This window comes from Mastigoproctus giganteus, chromosome 2, assembly GCF_048544385.1.
Source record: "Mastigoproctus giganteus isolate SK-2022 chromosome 2, ASM4854438v1, whole genome shotgun sequence".
NCBI classification, from domain to species: Eukaryota; Metazoa; Arthropoda; class Arachnida; order Uropygi; family Thelyphonidae; genus Mastigoproctus; species Mastigoproctus giganteus.
The window spans coordinates 103,668,321-103,687,649 of NC_143576.1; the positions used below are offsets into that span (position 1 = coordinate 103,668,321).

Below are 19,329 nucleotides of genomic sequence, written 5' to 3' on the forward strand. Positions count from 1 at the left end.
TGCATGGGCTATTTCTCCCGGAAACTCTGGGCCTACATTTTTATCTCGCAAAATAAGAAACACCGTAATATAATACGTGCAATTTACAGACATGATACGGTGATGTCTCATGGCTTTAGTTGCCTGGGCGCAAATTTTGAACACCCAGTAACTGCCTCTGCGTTTAAAATAAACGCCAAGTATATTTTAGTTTTATATTAAGCAACCCAAGTCAAGGGAAAGAAGTAACCCTTGCTAGCGACTGACTCGGCCATAATGTGGAGTGATTTTTTTTTCACCACATTTTTTTCTACTCGTCATCCAATTTTTCAGGAGAACTCAAACATCGTAGTATTGCCTACGATTTGAAACTATTACTCTCACAAGTTCCAGGTTGGTATTTTGTGATTTTAGGACCCGCCTCCAGCTGGTTAATAGAAGGAATCAACAGCAGTTCACCAGCCTTTCCCAACTCAGACAAATGACGAGAATGTCCCCGAATTCTCTTCTGTCATCTCATAAATCTTCACAAAAGTGACCGTCAGAAATAAGACTGTCGCTAATTTAAGAATTAAACAGCCGAGTAGCTATAAGAATGCAGACATTCCTAGTGTAATAGCTTGTTTAAAATCATCAAAATAATAACCTCGCTTCTTTGGCGTTATTAACCAAAACATGAAAAGACGAGAAACAGCACAACGAAATAATTCTTGAAAAACACATGAGGAGTCAGGATTTTGGCTTTAACCCTGCAAATACAGATACTAATTTGAAATGAAACTCGTCCCTTGATGAACGTGGCATTAGAAGAATTCCAAACCCAATGAAGAATCTTGCTTTCTTACGAATGCATTTTGCTTCTGTTCCTATACTTGTTAACTTGCTAATTAACAAAATTATTAAATTAGTTTAATTTGCTATTATTTTAATCATACAGTTATTAAATTGTACGATTAAAATAATAGTAGATGATAGAAGTAGTTACTAAAAAAAAAATATGCGATATAGCGCATCAAGGCGTACTACTGCAATTAGACCTAGAAAAATTGGACAAATGGATTCAACAATGGCGATTTTGAGGTTTAACGTTGATAAAACTCCTCCGACTGCGTGATAGTCCTGGAGTATAAACACAATATTCATTTATTTACTGCATACAGGCAGCAATAATCTCAGAATAATACCAATTTTTGGAATTATGTGGATCTGTTGGAATGAGTACAGAGAAGAGCAACAAGATAAGTCAAGGAGACAAAAGAGTATTCTTGCCATGAGAGAGGGCCCTGAGTAAAGCTAAGCCGTCCTTAAGGTAAAATAACAACAAATTCATTAGTAATTATTAAATTATAATACAAAGTCATCCTTTGAAATGAATCCCTCAAATGCACATGGATTTGCATTTGAGTGCGCTATGGTTTTGGTTGAATTGCCCGGTCAGTTAAACTCATCTGGTGTTCCAGCATATGTGAGTATAAATTCCGTTCTTATTTTGCGGTTTGAAAACTTAAGTTATTGAGAGAAAGCACTATTCAACCAACCAATAGAAAGGTCTCTGGCGAGAGTTGCGGTTTTATATCCTGGAAACTCTGGGGTTTCATCTAGCCAACAGGAAAAATCGATCAAAGAATATATACCGACGCCCTCATGGCTTTAGCTGTCTTGGAAAAAAACAAAACTAATCCAATTCCTGCAAAAATCGAACCCAAACCGTTCAGGATTCACAGAACGAGATTTCATGGAAAAAATCATATTTGTAATTGTTAAAAAAAAACCCAATAAAGGCTTATTTTATAAAGAATTGGACGTTGTTAAAAGAAAAACAGGCTTTAGAAAGATGAAGTGTTACCAAGTGTGTTTACCACTTGGTAACACTTCAATTCAAATGTCGCTTCTGAACTAGAAATTGCACGCGAATGCAAAAATGAAATACCAAAGAAACGGGAGTGGTATAAAAATGAAAAAAAAATGTCCTTAAAAGAGTTAGTTAATTTCTATAAGTAATGTGGCAGATAACTGATTTTTCGGTGTTTTTTTTTGCAGTGTCTATATAGCATCCGTTAAAATATGTAACTTGAAGACGCTTAAAGTACTACTTTTGCTTTTTTTTTTTTTTTTGTCACTTCCAACCATTTTTTGCATCCTGTCACACCGAAATTAATTTTTAAAAAGATTTTATTAAATTAAACCAAACACATCTTAGTATTATAAAATGATAAATATATTGATGCTGTTAGAAATGAAATTTATCATAATATCCGAATTGTACGGATATGTTTTATTATACGCCATCAAGCTATCACAACTTGTCGTTGATAATTTGGCCATAGCCAAAATCTCTGGGTACGATGTCTGACCTCAGAAGCACCCTTCTGCCGAATATCCTATACTAAAACTCATTGGATCCCGTTTATGAGACTTCAGAACCAAGAACCACCATTGAAGTTCATGTTTGATCATTGGACGTTTATCAGTTATCCGAGGAAATGAACTAGCAGGCGAAGCCGCTGACACACCCAACCTCCATCTGTACAGTGGAATTTATTGATATCATACACAGATTATAAAATAATAATAGAAGTTGTTTTAGTTAAGATATTGGTCATGCACACTTGACTAATTTTTGTCATCCCACAGTTAAACATCCTTGTTGAATGCAATTATCATCGTTATATTCGAGCAGCAACTCTGCAATTCTGAACTAACCGGAGTCACTGACTTTAACACATCTGCTTGGAAATAATGCAAATCTAAATGATCTTTTCAGTATTTTAAAGCAATGCTATCCCGCACCACGGACAAATTTGAAAAAGGTACATTTTGGCCTGAGTAGCCCTTGCGCCAACAAATGTATATACCAACGGCAACAGATGTGTAGTTGGTTTCACTGATTACAATAAATCATTTTGTCTTCTGCGGTTTTGACTGACGAGTCCTAAAACGTCTCAGACTAAAGGATTACAAGCAACCCGTTGTGAAGAAGATTTACATGATATTTGAATAATGCGATTTAACTATTCAACTGTTACGAGCAGCGCATTAATTGGAGTTTCGTAGCGAAGTGTAAGATCTAACCCCTAATGGGTTGAAGGACGTTTCTCGTGTAAATTAAGAGCACTTGTTGAGTGTGCTTAAGGTACAAATTGTGCAGCAGCACATCAGTCTGCGATAAACCAGCAGAGACAGACAGATAACGTAATAATTTCTTACCATAAAAAGGGCGGCTATAAAAACAATTTTATATCTTTAAAGTGTACTACGAACAAGTTATAGCGAACACTGAAACTCGTGTCACAAAAGAGCTAAAGACAAAAACTGACTCGAGAGATAAGTGCAAAATTTTATAATGGAGTATAAAAGGAAAACGCGAGGGAATCTATAAAAAAATCATTCTTTATAGGAGTATGCCCTTGAAGATTTATGGATGCACGGCGCATCTTGGCATACTTATAATGAGGTTACCACGTAATCTCAGAAAATGCTGCGCAGCTATCTCCATGACTCCATCTACTTTTCTAAAGTGGAGGCACATCACCGTTTGTAACCTCTGCTTCGGCTATTATAATACCAAGTTATCGAATGGATGCGAGCTGAATAACATTTCAGTTTTTAAACATTGGGGGATTACAAGTCCTGAAGAGGTGCTTATAACGGAAACGCGTAATTTGAATAACGGATGGAGTCTCCTGGATTGAAATATGGATCCCAAATTCTTAGCATTTAAGCGGCGTTAGCAAAAAAATAAAACGTATCAAAGTCTCTCTCTCTCTCTCTCAACACCAGGTGGCAGTACTGGCATAAAACTTCCTCCAAATGCTGTCGTGTTGTAGCTCGGTCAATGTATCTGTAAAGTGGAGTGAAGGGGCCTCGTCTGAGTGGCTTCTCTTAAACTTCTGGGAAGGTTGTTTTGTTTCCATACAGATTGCCGCGCTAATACATGTGTACTTGATAGCGAAGAAACCGTTTTCCATTCTCTCTCCCCTGATAGTCTTTCTCCTTATTCGCTTCTGAACTATTCTCTTTAGCAGTGAGTCATAGGAGCGAGTGGAAAACAGAAAGCCTTGTTCTCGGGGGAGTCGGCAGACGGCAGTGAACGCAGGTAAATCAGATTTTGACTGGTGCGTATAAAGTGACTGGAAATTGGATCAAGCGCCCAAGATGCGCGCCGAGTCCTGGAGGCGCGCGCAGGTTGGAACCATTAAAAATTCACATTCGGGGGATTGCAAAGGTTGTTTAATGCGGGCACAGAGGAAGCCCGAGCGATTAGGAGACGGCCGAGATTCTGCGCTGGATGCCAGTTTCGATGTCAGGCACCATATGAAATCCGCCCAAAATCACTCTGCATTATTGGGCCAGAGCGGTGAGCTGCCTCCTTCTGAAGCATAGCAATGATTTGAGCAAAGCGCATTGTTCTCCACAAATTCAATTTGCCCGGTCATTTATCTTGTCCCGGAGCGCCTTGTGAGGCTGACTCCGACGATAAAACACCCCATTCTCAGAACTATGATGCACTAAAAGGCTCATACTTCTTCGCCGATTCGGTCGCTTTAGCTTGAAGACCGTCATTCTTTGCCTCGTGCCACCCTGAAAAATGGTCCGAAGCGTTATTGGCGAGGAGGGGTCGTCGCCGTCGTCGGCTGCGGCGGCAACTCTTGCACCGGAGAAGTGAACGCTGCTAAATGAGTGCGTGCGCGAGAACGGAACGGCTAAAGTGAGGGAAATAAATAACCATCCCCTTCATCTTCCGCGTTTTTGAACAGTGACTGGAACCGGAGCTGTGGCTGTTGTACGCCTATCTAATGGTGGTCATTTGTTGCGGTCACCGCCAGGTGGCAGTGAAACCGAGATACTGTTTCGAAACTAAAAGCCCCGTTGACTTAGTTCATTGAGCAGCATCGCTGTAAAGGAAATAAAGCGTATTAATTTGTTTTTATTATTAGGGCGTTGCAAATATTACGAGTCTTCCAGTTGAATTTAAACACGCACAGATTAAATGTCGCTGCCACAGACAACTGAGAGCTATTTGCATACTCCCCTCCCTGTGTGTTATTTTCACTTACAGAATTCGATTGCGCTTTGTCGACTCGTGAAACGTTTCACATCGGTACCATTTGTAATCAGCACCTGACAGCGGTGAACCCTGTACTTTGATGAAACCAGCGGCCAATCCACTGCAATATTGCTTAACGCGTTGCGATGATGGTGCTGTGTTACGAAAGTTGATTCTTTACCTAATGAAGAAATGGTCTCCTTTTTGAGTTTGCCTTTGAGCAGCTCTTAATTTTAATCTCCTTATTGCGAACATTGTTTGTGTAAATTGATGCATCCCTCCAAAGGATTTGACTTCCACCGCTATTCTATATCAAACAATGGGTGGAGCTGAAGAATGAATAAATATTCTTCCGAATATTCAACCATTACGAGCAGAATCTTCCCTTAATTTATTGTGGGCGACCGATATTCCTTTTCCAGATTCTATATACCAGAATCTCTCTCTTTCTTTTTTATTTAAACTTGAATGCCGCTTCCAAAAAGGAAAAAAAAAAAATATATATATACGTATTTTTGTAATAGTGTAATTATTTATTTCTTGTGTAGCAGTTCTCGACAGTGCTACCAGGTGGAAAACTGCTATCGATCTTGGGATTCCAAGCCGCAGAAGTCCATTAGTTAGCTGGAATATTTCCAGTAACTAGATCTGGCGGATAATCGTCTGTTGGTTTTGAATTATTGATGCGTGCATGTTTTTGTGTAGAATTCAGTGGAAATTCAGTCAGCAGTGTGCCAGAAACTGAACTTACGCTTGTTCTTGAGTGCGGAAATTGTGTTCTTTTGTTCGGTTTGTCTGTTTCGGGAGTGTGGAAAACATGTTTTGGCTCATAGTGGGTGTGCGTACTTTAAAAAAAAAAAAAGTTTGGGTGGGGAGAAGATGGTGGATTCGAGCCTAGACTTTCCTCCTTAGGAGGAAGAAATTTGTTCATTTTCACATTAGGTAATGGTTCAAAATTTATTTAAAAAGAGTGGTCCAAATTAATCGAATTTACCTATAGACTAGGTAGCAGAGAGACGAGCTGTTGCAAAAGGAGGGGGTGGGGTTGAGAGAAGAGTTATGAAGGATACTTTGAGAACAGTATATGGGAGATTTGTTAAACCCGATTACAATTCTGTTATAACTGGAGAAGAAATGAAGCTAGCAAAGGGATAGTCGAAAGCATTGAAGACATCAGTTTAAATAACTTCCAGATGTCCGCTGCTTGTCAAAAAACAGAAGAGAAATTGCGAAAATGACAAAATATTCGTTATTACGGCTGACATGAGCAGAGTTACTTGGGAACAAAATGCAAAAAACGCATTAAAAGTAGAAAATTGTATCTTAGGAGGAATAATAGAATGCAAGACCTCGGCCAGTGAGTTTGATAATGTTATTGACCTGCAGCAGTAGACAGAATTACAGGAATTGCTTTGGCTTTCTTGGGATAGCAAACTAGAAAGAACAGAGCTTGTTTTAAAATATATCGAATAACCTTAAAAAAGGAGGAAGGCAGCGTTACCAGAAAATGAGGTGAACACCGTCTGGGTCTTTTGAATATTTATTCGCGAGACTGAAAAGCATGGGCTCGACACGGTTGTTCAGTAATTGTAAGGAATCAAACGGATAGGCAGCTCATGGGCAGTGCTTTGGGAAAGAGGGCCAGCCAGCTGTGAGATTCGGAGGGATAAAATAAAACGAAATGTGTGGCTTCAGAAACATGGATTTTTGAGGATGTTATGGGATGATCGTTTTTATTTTACAGTCGGACAGATTGACAAACTGAGTTCAGAAAAGTTACAAAGAGTACGAAAATTGTTTAGTGAAAGACCAGTTTCCAGCCTTCAATGGATTTTAGGTACCTAATATTGTATGCCAGTAGTTTTCACAGTTTATGGAATTCTTTATAATGAAAATACTGAGACACCGGAAGTTCTATATTTTTTTCAAATGCGAAGTTTAAGAAGGATTTTTTTTTAACGAGATCAGAATATTTCAGACGGTACACTTAGTTTGCAGTGCGAATGCATGGCATATTCATAAGAATAACTGTATTTAATTTAAAAAATTGCCGATAAAAGGAAGGAATATATTGGAGAAAATACGACCAGTCAAAGTTAAAAAGGCCACTGATTAAACTACTTCACTTTTCTGAAGTTGTGTTGATAGTTGGCTTATACTGGTAATTTAAGCGACTCACCGAGGTGCATGGTTAAAGGGAATGATAGTAGGGTGTGCAAGAAATAATCAAGGAAGTTGAAGCACGAATGCGATAGCGAGAAAATTGCGTGTTGCCAAAATTGTCGAAGAAATAGTTGGTGGTAAAAGAGCCGCAGTCGATTTTGGTTGTTCCTGATTAAGCCACTGAGGTTTGTTGTTCTTAATGGTCAACATCCCTGTATTACAGCATGCTTGCCTTAGTCGTCTCTATAATTCATTTCGTTATCTTTTATATTGATTTTTCCATTAACTGGAGGTTCAGATTGCCCGATGAATTAATTAACTTTAAATTGACTCATAAAAAAAAAACATGAATTTCAGTTTAGGGATAGAGATATTAAAGTTTTATTATTTCTTTTATCTGACTCCTCTTTCTCAATCTGCTTCAACTATATCACCAATTTCATTTTTTAAGAAGTCTCTCACATTTCGGATACTTCGATTCGATTCTTTCGCTTCCTGCTCTTGGATAGTTTAATTCGATTTCAGTATTACAAGATGGCTCTTGCCCACCCCACTCATTCTTCGCTGATTTCGTTCTTTTGTTTGAACATTCATTTAGCTATCTGTTGTTCTTTTCTGTCGCTAAAGTCAAGTTTTAAAACATTTTTTTTCTGTTATCCTTTGTAACAAAGTGTTATTCTTTTTTCACTCTTGAAAAGGAAACAAACCCATTTTCTAAGCCTTTAAAAGTGAACAAAACGGAAACGCCCACAGTCTCAAACGAAGTCGTTATGATACATCACTGTAGTTTGATGATTATGCTTTTAAGTAGGAAGTCCCTGGTGTATTGTTTCAGTTTATTTGCAAAAGAGATTTGGGCATTTTTTAAAATAAAAGACCGATCCAGCTCAATTTACTTTTGTAGGTCAGTTAGTTATTTTGACCTGAAGACCTTGAAGAGTATCACTTTCATAATCTCATTGGTCAAATATTTTGGTGTTTTTGCAAATGGCAAATTGATATTTTATGAAAATAAAATAGCATTTTTACGTAATTTTCATAACTCTAGCGATTATATTTACAATATATATTACTGCATCCACAAAAGCTTTTCCCGTGAAGTTGTGCGTACCACACGCTTCTTGATTAGACCGGGATTCGAGCCCGTCGCCACCAAATACGGAGGATGCGGAAAGGTCAGGGAATGACCACTGCATATCCCCGGAGCAATATGGCCTTAGTTGCTAATGCTCCTAAAAAAAAAACCAAACAACAGCAAACAAAATCCGTGAAGTTAATTTTCATCTGAAGTTTAATACTCATTGTTATTATTTTGTTTCATGGATATTTCTGGGTAAAAAAGTTCACCTGTTCTCGGTTTTCAGTTCACAATACAGCTGAATTCGAACAAAAAAAAGCATCAGTGTCTACCCTCTTATCTTGAAAGAAAATACAATGTCATGTGCTTGGGGTAGAGCGAGAACCGTTGGACACCTGCTCCCATTTCATTACAATTCTTCGAAATATTTTCGGAATTCACATGGGGAGGTGCTAAATTTAACTGTCGATTTAACTATTTATAAGATCTTGAGAAAAGAAATAATTTTTAGGGCCGCGCCTGCTCGAGAACCGATCTTTCTCAAGAAATTGATCCCTGGATAATACACACCCCACAACAGATTTTGTGAACTGATTTTGGACTTGCACGAAAGAGAGAGCAGCAATAGTAGAGTTTATTTTGGTTAAGGGATACACTATTTAGGGAATGCGGGTGAATTTAATCGTAACTTTGTCTCGAATCACTCCATTTAGAAGAATATACGAGTACACAAGGCAGTTAAATACGAGGTGGGTTCTGAAAGTATCGATCGAAAAAATATATTGTAGGAAACAGTATACGTTTCCCTTACGAAGTTTGTATTTTGAACGCCCTCGGCTTAGTAGTTCGCTCCTTTCGACTAGAAAACAGTCGGTTCGACCGATTTTCCTTGAAAAAGGCTTGATTCTAATCTAATCGGAATGGAAAGAACTTTAAGATATCTCCAGGACCATGCAAAGTTAGTAATAGGCCCAGGCCAGATGGAAAATATAGACCCCGTTTCATTTAAAACTCTCATTAAGTATTTTTGTAATCAGTGCTAAATACATATGATTTATGTATGGGTATGTACATGATATACTTACAGGTAACAGAACAGAATAAGAGAACTAGAAAGATATATAAAAAAGGTAATGGCAGGCAATTTTATTCAAAATGTATATAAGACAATAGAGTACAGTACGATAATAAGCAGCAGTAAATACAATAGTACATTCATGTTTATTCGGAATTTCAGATCAGAAATGGTCATCACTTCTTCACATTCAGAAATGCTTCCCGTGCGTTTCTTTGGGAAAATTCATCTATTACACCGGAAAAATAAAGAAATTTTGCCTTGTCACTGTTCAAAATTGCTAATCCATTCAAACGTTCTTGCACCATTGTAGACCGAAAGTATGATTTAATTCGTTTTAAGACACTAAAGCTCCTCTAATTTGAGGCTACTGTTGCTGGCAATGACAGAAAAACGCACAACGCGATGATGACATTTGGGAAAACGTTGCCCAATCTTAAGTTCAATATTTGACCATAAATATTCTTCGGTAACACAGCATCGAATTTGAAATTCGCATCAAAAATTATTTTAAGAAGAAGCACTTCATTCTGAATATCACTTGAAATATGACTTTGGTATCGCAGCTGAAACTGTTTTTAGTTTTTTGTAACAACTCATTCTTATCTAACTGCTTGAAGTGCCATAAAAAATCAAAGTCCACAAAACTCCCTGACTGCAGATAAGCTACGTGAAAGGCCATCGATAACAAAGCCAATGATGGTGAAGAACACCTTAACCTGAAGTAATTTTCGGCATCCTTTTGAGTTGGGTACCCCATGCGAGTAGCAAAACACTCTGACACACCAATATTGATTGACACATACCGTGCTTCTTTAAGTATATCATTCCATTTCTCTCTGTTTCAGGAGATCTGCCGGTAGTTGATCAATATTGTCCCTTTCTACATCTAATGTGGCAATCACGAGATTCTATTATCAAGTTGTCCTCATGGATCATTGTAAGAACTTTAATCCAAATGGCTGACTTCAGTACACATTCCAAGGTATCCAAGTATTTTTTGAAACCCCAAAGATCAGACTTACGCTCTGCTGTCAAATTAGTAACTTCACTCAGCTCTGCCACTATCTAAATGCCGTGCAATTGGTGTTACACAGTCAATTCTCGCTGACCATCTTGTTTTTGACATTTTATGCAGCAAGACAGGAAGGTGTTCTTTCAGTATCTCCCACCGCTGGAGACATTGAACATTTTCTGTATGATTCCAAAGAATGTTATAGTTTCACAGCAGGCTTCAGTACAATCTGTACCAACGAGATTCAGAGTATGATTTGTACAATTGGAGAAAATGCAGTTCTCATTCTTCTCCTTTAAGATAGCCTACGCACCATTGTACTTTCCTGCCATATTGGAGCCATTGTCATATGCTTGACCCACACAATCTTCAAAGTTCAGATTGAGACTTACTAAGAAATCTAAGATTTTCTCTGCAATTTCTTAACCCGTCTTTTTGGAAAATTCATGAAATGCAAAAAAGCGTTCTTCAATTGAAAAACTGGTATCTTCTCTCTTCACATATCTGATGATGAATGATAGTTGTTCTTTGTGAGAACAATCTGGCGTTCAATCAACAGCAATTGCAAAATACTTTGCAGCTTTTATTTCTTCAATAATGCTCATTTTCACAAATGATCCACATCCATAGATTTAAATGAACTCATTTTGTATTTTATTTGATAGGTAGTGTACCTGAAGCCGTGTTTCATTCTCCTGTACATTCCGTACACGTGCAACATGTTCGGATAATACTGAATCATATTTTCTCAGAAGCTCAACAATACTCCAAAAATTTCCATTATGGTTATCGTTAATTTGTTCAGAAGAACCACGGAAAGTGAGCCCCCTCTCTAACAAAAATAGGATGATATCAAGAATGCGATGAATTTTCTTCCATTTATTACTTTCATCCTTGAGCCGGTCAACAATATAATTGTCAATTGAAGTACCGCTCATTGCTGCTTTACTTGCTTCTTTCCATGCAATATAGTTTTCCTTGTGTAAGTTAGAATTTTCATGACTTGGAATGCGATCCTTTAATTTTCTCCATCCTTTCTCAATACTCCATCCTAGATGACTGGTTATACATTCACATTAGAAGTGACATCCCCCTTGGTATATAAAAAACAAGGTGCACAATACGGCGATTTCTTCGCTTGACTCCAACACAGCCAGTCTCGTTTATATTTCTCCCTTTGTCAATGTTACTGTAAAAAGGCGAGTTGGAAATGAGTGATTATCCTTTGGGACATCATTTGGTATTTCAGAGTCCTGAACTTTTAGAAATGATTCGGTGTCAATTCTATTCCTCTTATCAATGAGTCCAATGTCGATTTATGATGTGGAGGCTTTTATAGCTGCAGACCCTTTTTCATTATTATCAGCATCAGCTTCAGGTGGCAATTGTTGTTCCACTGTTGGCTCTATCATTTTATCATCAGTTTCTTTTAGAGTTTTACCTTCTGTAGCTGATCCTGGTCCAACAGCCTGGTTACCAAGGTCAGCATGGTCATTCTCTGATTGATGGCGATGTTTAATTACGAAGTCAGTAATTGATTTGGATTTTTTTGACAGCTTCTTATTGCAATTTGGCCCGCTTTCTCTTTCCTGCACCGCTTTTAAAATTTTTTCATTGTCCCACAAAACTGATCTGAAGGGGGGGGGAAGACAATATTAAGTAACGCATCTTAATTTTGTTCAACCTACCAGGGGAAAGTAGGCCTCCCTCAAAATCGTACGCCCATGCCAACTGCCCCCCCCCCGTTATGGCCTGGATATCCCTAATCATTGCTTCAGTTTAGTTACATATATTTTCTTCATAGTGTGGTCGAATTAGTCCATAGTCTTCGGGAAGAGGGTTGCGTGGTCGTTTTATCCAGGAAACTCCGGTGTCATCGCTAAAAACAAACATTTATGAATACGTTATATTGATCTCATGGACTTTGGTCCCTCTGCGCGTATTCACTGACACCAAACTAAACCCAGCTATGCTTTCTTCCGCTGTTTCTTTCACCACCAAATACGGAGGATGCGCAAAGGTCAGTGAATGACCACCGCATATCCCGGAGCAATATGGCCTTAGTTGCTAATGCTCCTAAAAATCAAATAACAAACAAATCGCTGTTTCTTTGAAAGGTCGATTCTTGGAAAGCTGCTCCATCGCGTTTCGTTTTATGGTTTCTATATCAAATATTTTTCTTCTGAAGGTTTTTTAAATGCAGTAAGAGTACTTGATCGACGAATTATATTTAAGGTAATTAGTTTTGGTAACCGACAGTGTTACCACATGCTCAATCGGCGTTGCATTTGTCCGATCTCTGTCAAAGGATTTTTCAGTTTGCACAACATGCAAATCGGGATGCCAATACCCACACGCATTTGTACAAACATAACACTAACTGTACATGGTCTAAGATACCAATATACTGTAAAACGAACAACAAATGACATTAAAAAGCAATTGAATTCTAATGCTCATTATCCCTGGATTTCTAAAGAGGGCTGTTATATATTAAGAATTTATATCAAAAATTGGCAAAAGCTTTAATTGTATGAAACAACGCATCTCGTTGATCGTGAAGTTGATAGTGTGATGAAAGGTAAAAAAATTAAAATGATTTGTTTGTTATTTGGTTTTTAGGAGCATTAGCAACTAAGGCCATATTGCTCCAGGATATGCGGTGGTCATTCCCTGACCTTTCCGCATCTTCTGTATTTGGTGGTGACTGGCTCGAACCCCGGTCTAATCAAGAAGCGTGTGCTACTCACTGCTGCTCCTTCCCACTTGGCTACGGAGGCGCCCTTAAAATGATTTTAGGGGAATTCAATTGTCAGAGAAGGAGATAGCTTATGTATAATTAAATCTGTGTCAGAAGCGAAGGAGTTTATTTGGGCATTTGGAATTTCAAAGAGAAATAAGAGTTGTGTTTAACATAGACCAAATAGCAAATGCTGTAATAAAATTTCTTTCTCAATAAGACTAGTTTCCTTGACCATATATCGTGTTCGTGGACTTTTCTTTGTTATGGTAATATCCCGGTCTTCTTCGATTAGAATAATGCTACAAAAATTACATTGTATATTTAAGAATGCTCACCCATTTGTTAATGAAATACTAATAGATTTCGGCACGCCGAGTTCTTCCTGAAGTAATACGCTTTTATGGTAATTATATGGCATTTATTGTATTTTTTAGGTACCAAAGATGCCCCTTTTATATAATTACAAGATAAACTTGGAATATCGAAACCAGAAATATACATAGAAATATAGACCTTTTGGAAGCTTAAATTTGATGTGTTAAGATATATACAGGGGTTTAGATTATTCACAGGCAAAAATAAGCAGCAAGCAGACAACTTGGAAATAGTTGATTTGTCTCTGAATGTAGCCATGGAAGATTACTTGTTCTATCATTCATTTCTTTTGGACTCAAAAGGACTTGGATTAACTGAGACCGATAACTTTATTCAAAAATATTTTATTCAATTAATGTTTCTAAAAGTTCAGCTGACAAAGGACAGAGTGTGAATGCATCTTCGTGTCTGCGCGTATTTGGACCCATACACATTCAATGGTTAGTTGGATATGAGCGCTCAGTCAGTTTCGCTAAAAGAGAAAAGTAATGAAGAATGCACTTTTTCTAGGAACGAGTTAATTTAGCGATGGAGGTGCTGAAATGTCACAATTAGAATGGCGAGCAAACACCAAAAGTTTTTTTTTTTTGCGATTTTAAAAAAAATATTTCAACATTTGATGTTTGCTTTTTGCCCAGATTGCGGTATGGAATTTCACTACGAGGAAGAACGCGCAAGCGTAGAGTACACATACCCACACCTGCATTTTTCGACCGACGCGATCGAACTTTGCTTGTATGTCCAAACTAGTTATTCGCTACGCGTACTTGACGCTTGGTCCCTATTAATGAATGATTCGGGTTTGTTTTTAAATGTGGCAGCTAATAATGATGCTCCTTCAGTGCTCTCAAAGAGGAACGATAAAAATACAAATGGAGGAGAGTCGCTTGAAATACTTAGTAGCTACCTTATTATGCATGATTTGTGTGATTATTAAAGCATTCTGTGGTAAGAGAAGATAATTCCAGAATTAAAGCTAGATCCGTATTTGAAGGATGGAAGAAGGCCATGGAGAAAATGCTGTCCATCCCCTTAGGATTGCGGTGATATTATTTGTATTTTCTGGAGGAAAAAAAGGCAAAGGAAGGAATGGAAACCCCAGGCTTGCTGCTGTTCAGATGCAAGCGAAGGGTGAGACATGAAAGAACAGTTTTCATTCTTCGCTACATCCGAATCCCTACACATACACGCCTTGTGGAAATGTGCTGGGCAGAGCGCATATTCTTCTCAAAGAGAAGCGATTTTGTTTACCTTCAAGAATATAAAGGAGCATCTCTTTGCTTTGCGTGCGTGCCAGCAGGTACAAAGGACCGATTGATAACGGGGCATTTGTGTCGGTGACAATCTGCTACTTTCAAATTAACAATTATTGCGCAAGGCTGAGGGAGATTTGCCGAGCAGAGAAGAGAACACTGCCACGAGGAATGCAGCCTCTCTCTCTCTCTGACTGTACATTGGAGCGCTCTAGGCGAGGAGGCGGGGATGGGATTTAGTTGTTATGTAAACAGATGCCGAGTGCAAGGTGCAGTTTCGATAGGACACAGCTCTGGGGAAAGCGCAGAAATAGCAGATTTTCGAGCAGAAAGGAAAGGGAAATAGGAAATTGATGAATAGACAGATGGGGGAATAAAGGAGCACTGACAGAGAGAAATAGAGAAGGCGCTCTATGATAGACAGAAACAAGGGAGAAGATGCTTGCAGAAGAAAGGGTGTAATGCGAAAGTGATTTCGAAATAGTGGGCGAAAGCATTAAGAGTGGAATGCGTGGCATAATTAATTTGGAAGTTGATGCCGAGATAAGCAGAGGGCGTGATTAAAAATAAGAAGAAAAAAACGTATGAACACGCCGAGTAATGAAATGGTCGTTGGAAAGGAATTATGAAAAATTTTCAGAGTGGAAGAGTAAGGAATGAAACTTCTCAGCATTCCCTGTTTATCAAATTCAACTGTTTGCTTTGTCAGTCATTGCGGCCCTGTACATTATACTTGGGACAACGCTTTTCTCAAATTTTAATGCATTTTTATTTGAGTCATCACCTTGACATTCACGGTTAACATCTGTTATAAACATTAACGTTATGTTTTGAAAGTAAAACTTTATATTCTAGCAGGAAGAAGGGATCAAAATCTTTAATCAAAATTGTAATCATTTTAGAAATTGTGCTGAAGAAGAATTGCAACATGCTGTCCAAAACGTATGGAAGGTAATTAAACGACTTTTATGGACAACTTTCCCGTACCTTCGATAAAATGTTAGTGTCTACTGATCACGAATGACAATCCTTTTTAATTACGCTGTATGCACAACGGTCTAACTCACCTGTGCGATGCGCTACAATTAGGCGAACTAATAAACAAGATGCATATTCAGAGAATCACCTATAGTCTTCAGGGCCGGGCCATTTTATGGGCAACAGAAAACTATACCCTAATGAAATATTTGTTTTAGGGAACAGTATTAATTGTTCTCCCCGGGTGCTATGTTAGCTAGACACGGTCCTGATAGTTTTTTTTTTTTAAACTAATCTTCCAAGCTGTGGGGAACACCAGTTGAGAACCGTTGTGCAAAGTTAACATCTTGTTAATTAATCCTTATGCCTCGCATATGTTTAAACTCGAATACTGTACGCATTTTCACTGCAAACCTGCTATAAACTGAAAAATGTTTAAAAAATTAATTCTTAACCGAAATAAATTTATTTTTTATTTTGTAGCAGTTTTATGCTGAAGAAGGATTGCAATATGCTGTCTGAAACGTGTGGAAGCATTGGCAAGAATTAAACTACTTTTTTTAACTCTGGGGATAACTTTCTCGTACTCTCAATATGATGTTGGTCTCTACTGAATATGACTGACAACTTTTTCCAATCAAACTGTTACTGCTGACAGCTATTTTAAATCAAACTTTGCGTTGCAGTATTCCAGAATGTATTCTTTAAATCTATTTTAGGTACCCTAAGTGTATTCAATAACATTGTTCAGAGGAATTGCATCATTAATGCTTAATAAAACTTGGCCCCTATTTTAGGTAACCTAACCTTGTTAAATGAGGTTATCTAAAACACGACAATCGGCATTTTTTAATTAAGTACTCGGGTATTGTAATGTGGCATGCACATTGCTACCATGCTAAGCGAACTGCATATGGATGTTACGATCTATTGAATACTTTATTAATTAAGGTTAGGTTACTTAAATGAAGATAATTAACAGTTAGTTTAATTAGGCATTTAGGAAATACAATGCTAACTGAGATCAGATTGTCTAAAATTAGTTTTAAGAAAATAAATTTTATACTTCATTAAAAATCGAGTTTGTTCCAAACCGAAGATGTCAGATTCCTTTTAACTCTGAAATGTGTTGCAAAGAAATTGCAATTTCAAAGCTGCTGCTGTTTGTTCTATCCTTAATGATGCTTTATTTTCATTCGTCTTCTTATTATCATGAGTTTAATACTTACAAATCTAGAATTGTACTTAATACATTGATATTCTTTCAATAAATTGCAGGTGAGAAACCACACAAATGTGCTGTTTGTGGGAAAGCCTTCAGCCAGTCCTCCAACCTGATCACCCACAGCAGGAAACATACGGGATTTAAACCTTTTGCCTGTGACATCTGTGGTCGAGCGTTCCAGCGCAAAGTTGATCTTCGAAGACACAAGGAAACCCAACATTCCGATATCCGTCAGATACAGTAACCGAGTTCGATGCAGTTGTCGGAGATTGGTGGTAAAGGAGAAGACACCGATTGAACAAATATAAAATTAAAACCATGCACATGAAGTAACACACACACACACGCACGCAATCAGTTTCGATGGATTATTAGTCCTTTTCCTAACTGCCCAAAGAAACTGTCCGAAAGAAGTATTGATTCTGGTAACTGCCAATCTGTTCCTAATATTACACACTTCTTTTTATCATTTAAATGTGAATGTAAATATTTTGCACCGAATACAAACCAACCAGCGGTCTGCCAACATCGAGTATTTTGTTTTATTAATTTCCTTTTCTAATTTTGTGAAACATTTAAATCGAGCCTAACAGCGCATGCAGCGTTTTCAGAAAACGAGTGGTAAGATTACTTATCAAAAATGCAATGGCGAAACTACCATACCACCAGGTGTTCTACCGAGGGGACTGACCGTAGGGTACTTGCGGTGGCGAAGGAACCTTACGTTCCCCGAATAGTTGATTTGACATGACATCAGGTGTCTCCAATGATTGATTTGACCTGGTTGTTAAACAGCACGGGGCCATTTTCGAATCTTGCGGGGGGGGGGGAACAGAATCTGAAGTTTCGCTACTGCTGAAATCTAGAAGTTTTTACCCCTGCGCTTCCTTCCCCACTCTTTGAGTCGTGCAAAATTAACAGCGCGTTGATCCATAGAGCGAGATCTCCGTTGGCCCTAATTATGAAAAATTACTTCTCTCGGTTTTAATGTTGATCATAGAAGAAAACAATTTCGTTGAGCGCACTCTCAAAGGACTTAATCTTAGTATTTCTGCGCATTGATTGCGTACTGTTGCATTATTAACACGATTTTTAATATCAGAAACAGCGCATTCACCGTTTATTGCAGTATGGTAAGTTGAGTCATTAAAATGTCACACACACACAAACACATCTAATGGACATTTACTTTATCAGATGCTTAATATTTTATCAGTATTTTCTTCAGGTATTTGTCATTTTATCTGGAGTCTGTCATCAGCGAATCTTAACTTTCGACGAGAAAGAAATGAGAAAAAGCGAGTGTCACTTTAAACAATATTATAAGTGAAGTTAAACTGCTCGTGTCTGATCCGAAACAAACATAAATAAGGGAATTTCTCTTGTGTGAGGGACTTCTGCTATCACAGTTTACCTAATTTGTCAATGTTGCAACTCTCGGTCATAGTTCCTTATTACGTATCTATCGAGAGAAAGATACGCTTGTAAAGCAGTATTGTTATGTGATGTGATGCGTCAGATTTGATCTTTGTCAACTTCACCCACGTGCAATCGCTTGCGCTCTCTCCAGCTAACGTCAATGGAAAGATGTGCAAGATAATCTGGAATATTTTTCCTCTGTTCTTAATATGTCTGCTTTCAGTGGCACGCGCTGAACGTGTGCATATATTGTTTACGTTGAATTTTTGTGTATAATGAACGAAAAATAAAAGATACTCATGTTTTAGTTTCTTGATGAAAATTTGTCTTTATTTATGCCAATTTATACACATAGAGGACGTCCGAGAGGTAAGGTATAGCAGAAAATGGATATATTGCCAAAAGAAAAGCGATTTTTCTCTCTGCTATATACAGTGTGCTTTTTCAAGCGATATACTTTTATTTCTTTTCTGTGGTTCTGTGCTTACAAGGGTCAAAGTAAGAACCCAGAAAGGAAATCAATCCATCCAGCCATCTATCTTTCTTTTCTTAGCGTATATATTAATTATTAACCAACTCTATACCTTCAACAACCGCTTGGTGACTGGTAGCACCACTCCTGTGTCCCCGAGCTGGGCAGAAACTAGGAGAAGAAAGCTACTCTCCCAGGGCTAAATGGAGCAACGGTGGACAAAAACAGACATCATTTACGAGTCTCTTGATTCCGATTCGTCAAACAGTTATAAATGCATCTAATGCAAAGAGGTAGAAGAAGGAATTGAAAATGATGCTCCTCTGTTTTCTAATACAGTACTGTTCTCCTTGGCAGACCATCCATTGAGTAAGCTCTCCTAATTTTTAAAGAAAAAATGTGGCTGGTCCTCCCAAAATGGTTCGAAGACATCAATGAGGAACCCCAGTACAGATGAGTGAACATAAATACCCAGAAAGGCTATTAAAAATATCAACATTAGGTGGA

General features: G+C 37.9%; 1 protein-coding gene across 1 annotated transcript in view; it reads left to right on the forward strand.

Moving 5' to 3' along the window:
• The window catches only part of LOC150089475 (uncharacterized), an 86,326-nt gene extending 67,665 nt beyond the window's left edge, over positions 1-18,661 (forward strand). Inside the window, exon 4 of the mRNA XM_090389512.1 lies at positions 16,985-18,661. Within this exon, the coding sequence (XP_090245638.1) occupies positions 16,985-17,175 (191 nt within the window). The 3' untranslated portion in view covers positions 17,176-18,661. The remainder of the gene's footprint in view (positions 1-16,984) is intronic.
• The last annotated feature ends 668 nt before the right edge of the window (positions 18,662-19,329 follow it).